At 50.4% G+C, this 10,346-nt stretch overlaps 1 protein-coding gene across 1 annotated transcript in view; it reads right to left on the reverse strand.

Moving 5' to 3' along the window:
* Window positions 1-2,626: 2,626 nt before the first annotated feature.
* Window positions 2,627-10,346, reverse strand: part of FBXO16 (F-box protein 16) — a 46,006-nt gene continuing 38,286 nt past the window's right edge. Inside the window, exons 7-8 of the mRNA XM_019520880.1 lie at window positions 3,651-3,876; window positions 2,627-2,980 (exon numbers count right to left, since the gene is read on the reverse strand). Of these exons, the coding sequence (XP_019376425.1) occupies window positions 2,913-2,980; window positions 3,651-3,876 (294 nt within the window). The 3' untranslated portion in view covers window positions 2,627-2,912. The remainder of the gene's footprint in view (window positions 2,981-3,650; window positions 3,877-10,346) is intronic.

Consider the following 10,346-nt stretch of genomic DNA (forward strand, 5'->3'; position numbering starts at 1 on the left):
GTGGGTGGGAAGTACGGGGCCTGGACCTATGTCCTGGGGAGCTAAAGGGGCAGGGGAAGCTCTGATTTTCCATAAGAAACCCAAAATCAAATACCAGATTTTACAGTTACTTAGAATATATTTTATTATAGTGATTGAGGCATTGGTAGGTTTCCAAATTGCTTTAAAACTGTATATATATCAAAAAACATTGTGTTCAGTTGAGACCTATATACAGAGTGGTGTTTCATTTTAATGGTGGATTTGGGGGGTTTTAATCAGAGAATTTGTGATTTTTATCAGAAAATTTGCAACTTTTAAACAGAGAAAACCAGGATCCCTGGTTATCATCACCACTGTTGGGTATTGGGTATGCTGTTGCTCTTTCCCTGCTTGCTTAGGCTGGTGCTAGGCAAGGTCAGGATGGGCACTGAGCAGAAGAGAGCTCTGCTGAAGACTGGGATGGCCCCAGGTCCACCTTAGAGCCCCCTGTTCTAAACATGTGCCCCTGCCATGGGGAAGGCAGACAAGTAAAATCCCTCTCCCTGCTCGGGCAGTGGTCGGGAGAGTAGCTAAGTGAGGTATCTGCTCAGGTGTGTGCTCAGAGGCTCATGTACGACTTTCCTGGCTCAAGTCCTTTCCTTGTGGCATCCCATTCAGTCCACATCACTGTGTTGTTGTAAGCAGCATGATCAGTGACACCACTTCTTCCTGCATTTTCTCCTTCATCCCAGATTTCCATGCAGAACGCTTCCGCAAAACCGTTTAAGCATACTTAGTGGCAGCAAATATTTAGCTCCTCTGTTTTATTCCAGTAACATAATTGGCAGCAGTTACAATTAAGACGAACGTGCAGCTACACTGCTATTTCGAGTGTAGACCACTCCGGTTCCCCAAGATCTTCTCTAAATTACTTTTACAGCACCATAAAGACGAGCTTTTTATAAACCACAGGATTCCATGCATTCCCTCCAAGTCAGTGAGCACTCAGGATTCAGGACTTTCAGCAGCAGAGGCATTTAAACTTACTGCCTAAACCCACAGCAGCTCCATTTGAGCATAGTCAGGCACCTGGGAACATTGCATTTATACTGAACTTGCTCAGTGGCTTCAGCAACACATCCGCATGGTCCCTCACGCCCAGGTGTTACTGTGTGTCATGTACTCAGCCACTACCAGATCTAGACATGGACCAATTGCTGGAGATCCTGCTACAGAGAGATTAGTTGCAGCCTAATTCAGGGATGACCAAGCTACAGTCCATGAGCTGGATCCAGCCTGCCGACAGGGCTCTTGCACAGGTCCGGAAATTTGACACCGGGGTGAGTGGAGGCAGCTTTAACTGACACAGCTCCCGAGTCACAGCAATTAACAGTCATCACTCACCCTGCCACCAAGTTTCTAGACCCATGGAGAGCCCCGCAGGCCAGATCCAGAGCACAGAACTGTATCATCTTCCTCATGGGGCTGCTTGCAGGACTAGATATTTGGCAATAGGAAAAGCAGCTGCTGCCGTGGAACTGGGAGCTGCAGCAATTGATGTCGCCACTGCCAAATTCTAGCCCAGCCCAGATGAGACAGCTCTATACTGCAGATCCGGCCCATGGACTGGCCCTGTAACACTCATCTGGCCAGATGGGTTGGACCCCATTAGTTGAAATAGTCAAAATCATAGAACTCTAGAATTGAAAGGGACCTCAGGGACCATCGAGCTCATCCCCCGGAGCAAACATGAGGCAGTAGTTTGGGCCTGAGAGGGCTCAAAGGAACATTAATAATAAGGCAATCCATGCAGGAAAGCTTTCTCGGGAAGAAGCTTGTAAGGAGCTGTCTGCAGGAGAAGGAAATGGGTGGCTGGTATAGGAGAAGTGGGGACCTTGGTGTAGGAGAAGCATGGGAAAAGGTGATGCACTGAGTTACTCACCCCTTAATCTAGAGCTGGAGGCATCTGTGGCACTCTGTGCAAGCAGTGGCCTGTCCGCGTATGCACTGCCTCAGTCCCTGTGCTCCACAGGTGGATGCAAGAAACGGCTGGACATGCAACTTCAGCTGTCACCACCCATTTTGTAGTGAGCAAAGAGACCAAGTCACCCAAGGGCAGTGGTCCTCCAGTGCTTTCCATGGCTCCTTAGAAGACCAGATTGGCTCTCCCATAATTCACCAGAGTAGATGAACACAAAGAGCCATGGGATGTGCCCACAGGCATCCCAACCACATGCCTGGGGATGGGGGAGCAGCAGCAGCAAAGCTGTGGCCTTGCAGTGTGTCCACACTCAGGCTAGGCTTCCCCTGATGCTTTGACCTGGGCAGATATCACCTGTGTCAATTCTGCAGTGAAGACAGGCCCTGAGTCAAAGTAGAAGGGGGCATCAGCTCCAAAGCAGTAGAGACAGGAAAACATGCTGAACAGAGCTAAGATAGGAAACAATATACTGGGTCAGCCCTTGGTGTAACCCCAGCTTTGAATCATTTATTTGGATTAGGGTAACAGCAAGGTGCCCCCATCTCCAGTCTGAGTCTGTTGTGTTAGGTCAAGGGTGGCCAGGCTGCAGCATGTGTGCCCCAAGTGGCAAGGGCAGCTTCTGTGTGTGGTACATGGCAGATCAGGGAGGGGAAAGCAGCCCAGTGGTAAGCAAGGCAGGGAGCAGAAAGCAGAGCAGCAGTTTAGGCAGGGGAAGGAGATCAGAGTGGCACTCAGGAGGGCACAGGGCTTAACTTGTGGCAGAACTGCCAAAAAGGGCATTCTCCACTGGTATACAGAGGTCAGCGATAAAAGGTTCATATTGGCACAAGTGACAAATCAGGTTATATCCACTAGGCCTCAGACTTGATTCATAAATGTCAGTAGCTTCCAGTCTTCACTGAGCAGGGCCAGTGCCATGATTGCCAGTTTCCAAATGCTGAGCATAGGAGCCCCTTCTTTGCTAAGCATCTTACTCTGCATCCGAGCCTGGGTTCGACGGAGGAATTTGCCAGGGCTGAGCCTCAAACAGTGGAGATGCTGGAACAGGAAGGGGAGCCATCGTGAGAATCGCACCAAGGCTCACAACTGTAGAGGCCTGTAGGCGCCCAACCCGCACAAATCCAGGGGAGTCGCGTATGCCCCTGTCTTTAAACATGTACATTCAAAGGCATGTGCAGATTACTTTTAACCCACAAAAACTGAGACCTGATTTTTAAGCACGGTCAAAACATTCCTCATTCCACTGCCTGCACTTTGGAGACTGAGGGATGCTGTTAACGACCCCTAATCTGGAGCACTGTGTCTAATGGATGGTCACTGTCCAGTTTGTTCTGAGTGACCCATATCCTAGGCTATCAGCAGCAATCCAGCTGTTTCGGCTCAGTTTGCAGCCTATCCTGTCAAAGTCAACTCAGGCTCTGAAGAAACTTCTGTGCCCTGGAGGTGACCACATGGGAGTCAAACGCAGGGAAAGCCTTTGCTAGCATCCAGAACACTATGAAGACCATCATGATAGAGACATGCCATAGGAAACTGTTACGTTTGAGGCCTGAAGTTCTGTGCTCATTTAAGAGCTGGTAAATTAGCCCTAAAATGCCCACTGCCTGCTTTGTCCTGGAGGAATATAATGGCAAAGTGCCCCAGCCTCCAACCCAGAGGGTCCGACTCTGGGTGGCAGCTGCAGAATGAGACAAGTTAGCCCACAAACCTGGCAAACTTCTGTCCATCCTTGTAAAGGCCTTCTTCCCTTTTTCACTCAGTTGTGGTACTGGAGGTCGGACAGGTGCTGGTCGTATCCCAGCATTCCACCGGGTGCTCTGAGCCAGCATCTTAGCCGTTGCTTTGGTAACGGGATACCCCGGTGACTGGTGAGTAGCCCAACTTGGGCGAACTGGTGTTTTTGGGCCAGAGTCAAGGTCTGCAGAGAGTGACAGCTGGGGGAGAAAGAAAGAAATATTACGCTCTCCTTGGGGCCTGCAAGCAAATGATGGTGTCTGAGCTAGAAAACCAAGACGTATCCTTGGTTTGGACAGGACATGTGGTTCTGGTTTTGCTTTCCAGTAGGGATCTGACATTACAGTTCAAAGCACTTCCTCACAAGCAAGCTGGCTGCTAGCAGAGCCCGGCATTACTTTATGGGTATCTATGTAGCCTGGGCAAGAGCCCAACCTTTGAGTGACAAAAGAAGCCAGTTAGTGCATGCAGGGTGTTTGCATTCATTGATTCTCCACGTTGACTCGCACCATCATGCCCAAACTCTGCCTCTGAGAGACATGCACGCTGCTCCAATTGAAATCAATGGACAGGCCCCCAAAGGAAGAATTTCGGCTGTTGGGAAATTGGCTGATCTTCACAAAGGAATATGTGGGGATCAGGTTATTTTTGTGTGTTACGAAGAATTCCAGCTGGCAACAAGCTCCTCATTTACAGCTGCATTGGTGCAGCAGCAGGGAGCTGGCATTAGTGCTAAAAACCCTTTGCACTTCTACAGCCGTTTTCATTTGAGAACCAAATGGCACCTAATGTACTAACTGGATCTCGCTGCCTGGCGATGTCATCTCAGCCCCTGAGGTCGGGGTAGTTGCACGCCAGCAATGTCAAACGGACCCAAATCCCTGGTTCAGCTGCGGTCTGCAATAGCAAACACGCACTAGAAACTATCTACTTAGAAACTCTTTGGGAAGCATTAACTGCAGGTGGCAGGATGCAGACTTCAGAGCAACTTAGATTGGAAGATTGGGCCAAAAGGAATCCCATGAGATTCAACAAGGACAAATGCAAAGGCCTGCATTTATGACAGAACAATCCCATGCACCAGGACAGGTGGGGGCTGACTGGCCGGGCAGCTTCTCTACAGAAAAGGATCTGGGGGTGACAGGACAATAAGCCGAATAGGAGCCAACAGTGTGCCCAAGAAGGCTACCAGCATCCTGGGCTGCATTGGGTGGAGCATTGCCAGCAGATCGAGGGCAGTGATTCTTCCCCTCTATTCAGCACTGGTGAGGCCACATCTGGAGTCCTGTGTCCAGGTTTTGGTCTCCCACTACAGAAAAGATGTGGACATGTTGGAGAGAGTCCAGCAAAGGGCCACAAAAATGGTGAGGGGGCTGGGGGACATGACTCCTGAGGAAAGGCTGAGAGAACTGGGCTAATTTAGGGTGTAGAAGAGAAGACTGAGGTGGGATTGAATAGCAGCCTTCAGCTCCCTGCCGGGAGGTTGCGAAGAGGATGGAGCTGGGCTGTTCTCAGTGGGGGCAGATGACAGGACAAGGAGCAATGGGCTCAAGCTGCAGCAAGGGAAGTCTAGGTTAGACATTAGGAAGAATTTTCTCATGAGGAGGGTAGTAAAACACTGGAACAGGTTACCCAGAGAGGTGGTGCAGTCTCCATCCTTGGAGGTTTTTAAGACCCAACTAGACAAAGCCTTGGCTGGGATGATCTAGCTGAAGCTGGTCCTGCTTGGAGCAGGGGGTTGGACTAGATGCAACCTCCTGAGGTCCCTTGCACCCTCATTTTCTATAATTCTGTGACTGTTGTCCAGGGCTAAACTGCTGCGTGGAAGTTACTGCTTTTCTGCATTTTCCCCCAATTATTTGATTTAGGCAGATAGGATTGGCAGGGGCCTCCTGAGATTTTGAGTCCAGTCCCGTGTGTTTCTAGGCCATCATTCACCAAAGGAATCCCCAAATCACCGTTTCGAACCCTCACCCATAACTGGAAGGAACAATGCATGAAACACCAAGAACCCCAATAACAGCTGATGGCAGGAGATGATTGAGTAAGACTTCATGCATAATACTCTGCTTAAATGTAGCAGTAAGTGGGCACATCTACATGAGATGTTTACTGCAAAGTAGACTAATTAGCTCTGCAGAAAACATCCTGCGTCTACACATGTGGCCCTATTAGGCCACCGGAAAATAACAAACTCTGCAGCAGGATAGTACTTGTAACTACAAATACGACCCTGCTGTGGAGTTTTTTACTTCACAGCACCCCACGCATAGACACTGAAACGGCTGGCTTGGCACAAGAGTGCTTCAGTGCAGGGGCTGCCTGCTGGCTGGCCCTACACTAGAGCATCCTCATGCCCCAACCAGCCCCTCCACAGCATGTTGAGCCGGGTCCAAGCAGCACCAGGCTGGCAGGCTGACCTCCTGGGCCTCCTGCCAGCTGGGGCTGCTCCAACCCAGCTTGATATACTGCGGATTCAGGCACATGTATAAACACAGCACCTGGGAGCAAAGAACTATGGCATGAACTGCGCCAGAGTTTATTGCTTCACCTTAATAGCACATGTAGACATGCCCAGTGGTGGGCAAATATCAATGGAAAGAGATGCTGGTGAGTACGAAGGAGCTGGAAATGTCCCGGTGTCCCGATAAAGTGCATGACAATGTAAAGGAGATGGCATGATGGAAGCTTCCTTCCCATGGAGAAGGAGACACGAAGGCAGGTTGGAGTGAGTGCTGCACTGAGCTGACTGTACCTGGTTTTTACGTTCCTGCGTTCCTGGTGATTCCGCTTTCGAGGGCTTGGGGACAGGAAGGCACAAAGTGTTAGAGCATAAAGCCAGGCTGTGCATTTCCAGCAGGAGGGAGAGTCTGACCCTGCAAACAGTGTGCTGCATGATGTGTGCTGGTGGAACTACACATGGGGACGTGTCACCTGCAAAATAGGGGCTGCAGAGGTGAGGGTGTAGAAATATATCCCAGACAGGACTGAGGCCTGTCAGCACCCAAGGCTCCTGCCGTGGTGCAAAACCAACCACGTGGAACACACTCGCCCAACCCTAAGACATGATTCTTGTTCAAAACACCAGCTCCTGCCAAAATGCCACGGGGGAAATTCTTATCGCCTCAGAATGCAGGCAACAACGTAGATACAACGGCCTCTGTCAAACACTGTTATTCAGTCAGCCGCGGATGAGTTACAAGCTGAAGAAGCCTTGTGGGAGTGCAGCCGCCCCTCACCCAGAACAGAACACAAAGCCTTTAAGGCAATTAAGGCGATTGCTGAGGTTGCAGGATTTCACAGAGCTGTCAGGAGGATCAGCCTCCCTCATTTCAGGGCTTGAATTAAGTGTCTGTGAAATCTGGCACTGGGAGGTTTTGGCATGAAGTTGAGTGCTCCACTGAACACCTGCAGAACCCGCCGTGCTGGTGTTTTTCACAGAGACCCCAGAGAGGGCTAAAAAAGGCTTTGTCTGGGAGCAGGGGCTCACTGCAGGGACCAGCGGGCCAAAGGAGTGGCCACCTCTGTCTCAGAAAGGGCAGGAAGGAGTCAGCAGTGGTCAAGGCACCAGGCTGAAGCTCAGAGGGCTGCTCTCAACTCCCAGCTCAGGTTTCATCTGAAGGATTATGGGCAGGTCACTGTACCTCAGTTTCCCATCTGTAAAATGGGATAATACTCCCCTGGGTGATGAGGGTTCTGCAAGTGCCTGGACGTTGTGGGTCCAGCTTGTCAGCCTCAATCCAATACAGACCTGAGCAGGGGCTTCATTCTAAGCATGAGAGTTAGTCCCAGGGGCCGTGTCCACATGAGCAGGGGTGTGCATTTGCAGCAGCACAAATTTGTGCCGCTACTTTGTGCCACTGTCCATGTCCCTGCCCACATGCTCTGCAGCGGGACACACTCCATGTGCTGCAGGGGGGGCTGACTGGGGCACAGGATGCCTTGTACCCCAGCCAGGCAGGAAGAGGCATGTGGAGACAGGAGCAGGCAGCCTTTGGTTGCCTGCTCCCCCAGCTCCACACACTACAGAGTCCATGCACTGAGGCACCCTGCGCCCAGGCCAGCCACTCCCCATCTGGCTGGGGCGCAGTGTGCCTCAAGACAGGGGAGCAGGCAGCCCTGGGCTACTTGCTCCCCCATCTCGAGGCAAACTGCACTAGGGAGAGAAAGAGCAGGCAGCCCTGGGTTACCTGCTCCCCTGTCTCCACATTTGCCCCTGTGCACGCCACTTTGGTGTGCTTTGTACCACCTTTTCTTTGGGGGGTTTTTTTGCTACCAGGAAATCCAGGTAGCAAATTTTGCCCTGGCACTGCAAGTCAGCAGCACCGTGCACAGTTTAACAGGTGCAGTTTGTGGCACCACAAAGAGGTTTGCGGCACCACAAACTGCATGTGCCTGTACATCTGGGCTGGGCCTTGGGTTTCAATGAGACAACTCACACGCTTGAAGTTCAGCACCTGCTTAATCCCTTTCCTGGATCAAGACCTAAAGGAAGAGACATGATGTCAGTGCAGTCCCAACATGTAGAGGGCCTGGTGCATTGCTGAGCTATCTTGGTTTTATGCTGATGTAACTCCACTGGTGTCAGTTTGGAGTGAAACTGGAGAAGCAAAGCAGTGAATCAGGCACACAGACTTTGCAAGCCCACATCCAGAAACAGGAGTCATGGGTATAAGCAGCAGCGCGTGGGAGGGAATACAGCCACCAGCAAAGCAGGCAGACGGGCCCTGGCGCTTCCCAGCAAACACAGTAGGTGCTTGCAGGTCTCACTGTGACAATGGGAGCTCCACACTTGCAGGTGAGGGAGCAATTTGGCCCGTTAATCAGAAGTCCAGGCCTCCCAAGCTGAGCTAACTTAGTGCAAAACACACTGGGGGCTTTTCCTATTTCCCACCATAGTTTCCATGAGTTTGGAAGTGCAGCTGCATGGCCTGCTCCACGCCCATGCCCTCCAGCTTTACTGGAAAGAAAATGTAGGGGCTAAACTTGGACCTGGGCCAGAGGCTGCAGTGCTAGTAACTCCCCTGCCCTCTGAGCATGGCCTGAAATGGTTTGTCTCTTTCCTTTAGGTGTACGACACCCCGGTCTATTCTCATGCATAGAGACCACCAGCCCCTGGTCCTTATTCAGCACCCCTTTGCACACCTTCATTGCCCAGTATGAGGCACTGTGGTTTCATTCCCAGTCCGTGATTTCACCTCATAAACCCCCCCACCTTTAACAGCTTCATGTTCATTTTCCTTTCCTTTTAGTTGCCTGCGGCATTTGTTTTTTGTTTTTGTTCAGCCTGTCTACAGCTTTCCCGAAGGATTCATTTTGAAGGTGTGAGTTTTAAGCCTCTTACATGGGCTTGGTTGAAAGGTGAGTCTTTTAATGGCTTTCCCAGCATTACAGTAAACAGACTATTTCTGACGTTCAGTAACTCCATGCAGTATTTTGTGCATTTCATCGGCCTGTGAAAAGCACACCTTTGCCATCTCACAGGGCTGGCAGGGTTATAGACTGAAATAGCGTGAATAGCTTCATTACTGAAAGCAGGGAAATCCCACAACTCAAGAGCAGATGAAGTGCATTTTTGATCTGGAAAGTGTAAGACAGTCAACCAGTTCCCCACAAAACTACTGGCATGGGAAGAAAGCCGGGCTATAAAGACTCATTACAGCAAGAGACAGAGCCTTGTTCCAGCCCTGTCCGTGACACTGCCCTCACTAGGATTTGTATCGGTGTACATCCCTCTGTCAGTCTTTGCATACTGATAAGGCTGGCAGGGCCTGGTGTGCTGCCGCCTGACTTCACTGATCTCAGCAGAGCTACACAGTGGTAACAGGTAAGGCTGGGCTGAAACAGGACCCCAGCTTATGTAATGCATTTCAACTTTGAATCAATAGCACAGCAACACCTTACATTTCTATACTGTCTTCACTACATACGATATGTTCATAGGGGTGTAAGGCTGGAAGGGACCTCACAAAGTCATCTAGTCCAGACCCTGGCTTAAGGCAGGATCATCCCTGACTAAACCATCCCATCCAGGTGTTTGTCCAACCTGCTCTTGAGAGTTTCCTTCTCTGCAGTACTGCAGCCTAGCCAGTCATTCCCCTGTCTGTATTTGTGCATGTAATTATTCTGTCCCAATGAGGATTTTACACTTGTCCTTGCTAAATCTCATCTGATTGACTGTGGACCCTTTCTCCAGTCTATCCAAGTCATTCTGAATCCTAGCCCTGCCCTCCAAAGTGTCTGCAGCTCCACCCAACTTGGTGTCATTTGCAGATTTGCTAAGCCTGCACTCAAATCCCATCATCCAAATTCTTAATGTAGATGGTGAACAATACCAGGCCCAGGACAGAACCCTGGAGAACCCCACTCGATACCTTCTCCCAGCTACATATTTGTCTCCTTCCCTATCTTTGCCACCAACTGCACTTATCATCTGGTAGCCCCCTCCAACCTCTGCAGAGTTCCTTCAGCAATTGTGGGTGGCTTTGTTTCAGCTGCAGGTAACTGGCAACTGTGGAAATAGTTTCATGTTTCCCTGAATTACAACTAAACAAGGGAAGGATGGACACACACACACACACACACACACACTCTCTCTCTCTCTCTCTCTCTCTCTCTCTCTCTCCACACACACACACACACACTCTCTCTCTCTCTCTCTCTCTCTCTC

Source organism: Gavialis gangeticus, unplaced genomic scaffold (genome assembly GCF_001723915.1).
Source record: "Gavialis gangeticus isolate Ggan-Ray unplaced genomic scaffold, GavGan_comp1, whole genome shotgun sequence".
Taxonomy (NCBI): Eukaryota; Metazoa; Chordata; order Crocodylia; family Gavialidae; genus Gavialis; species Gavialis gangeticus.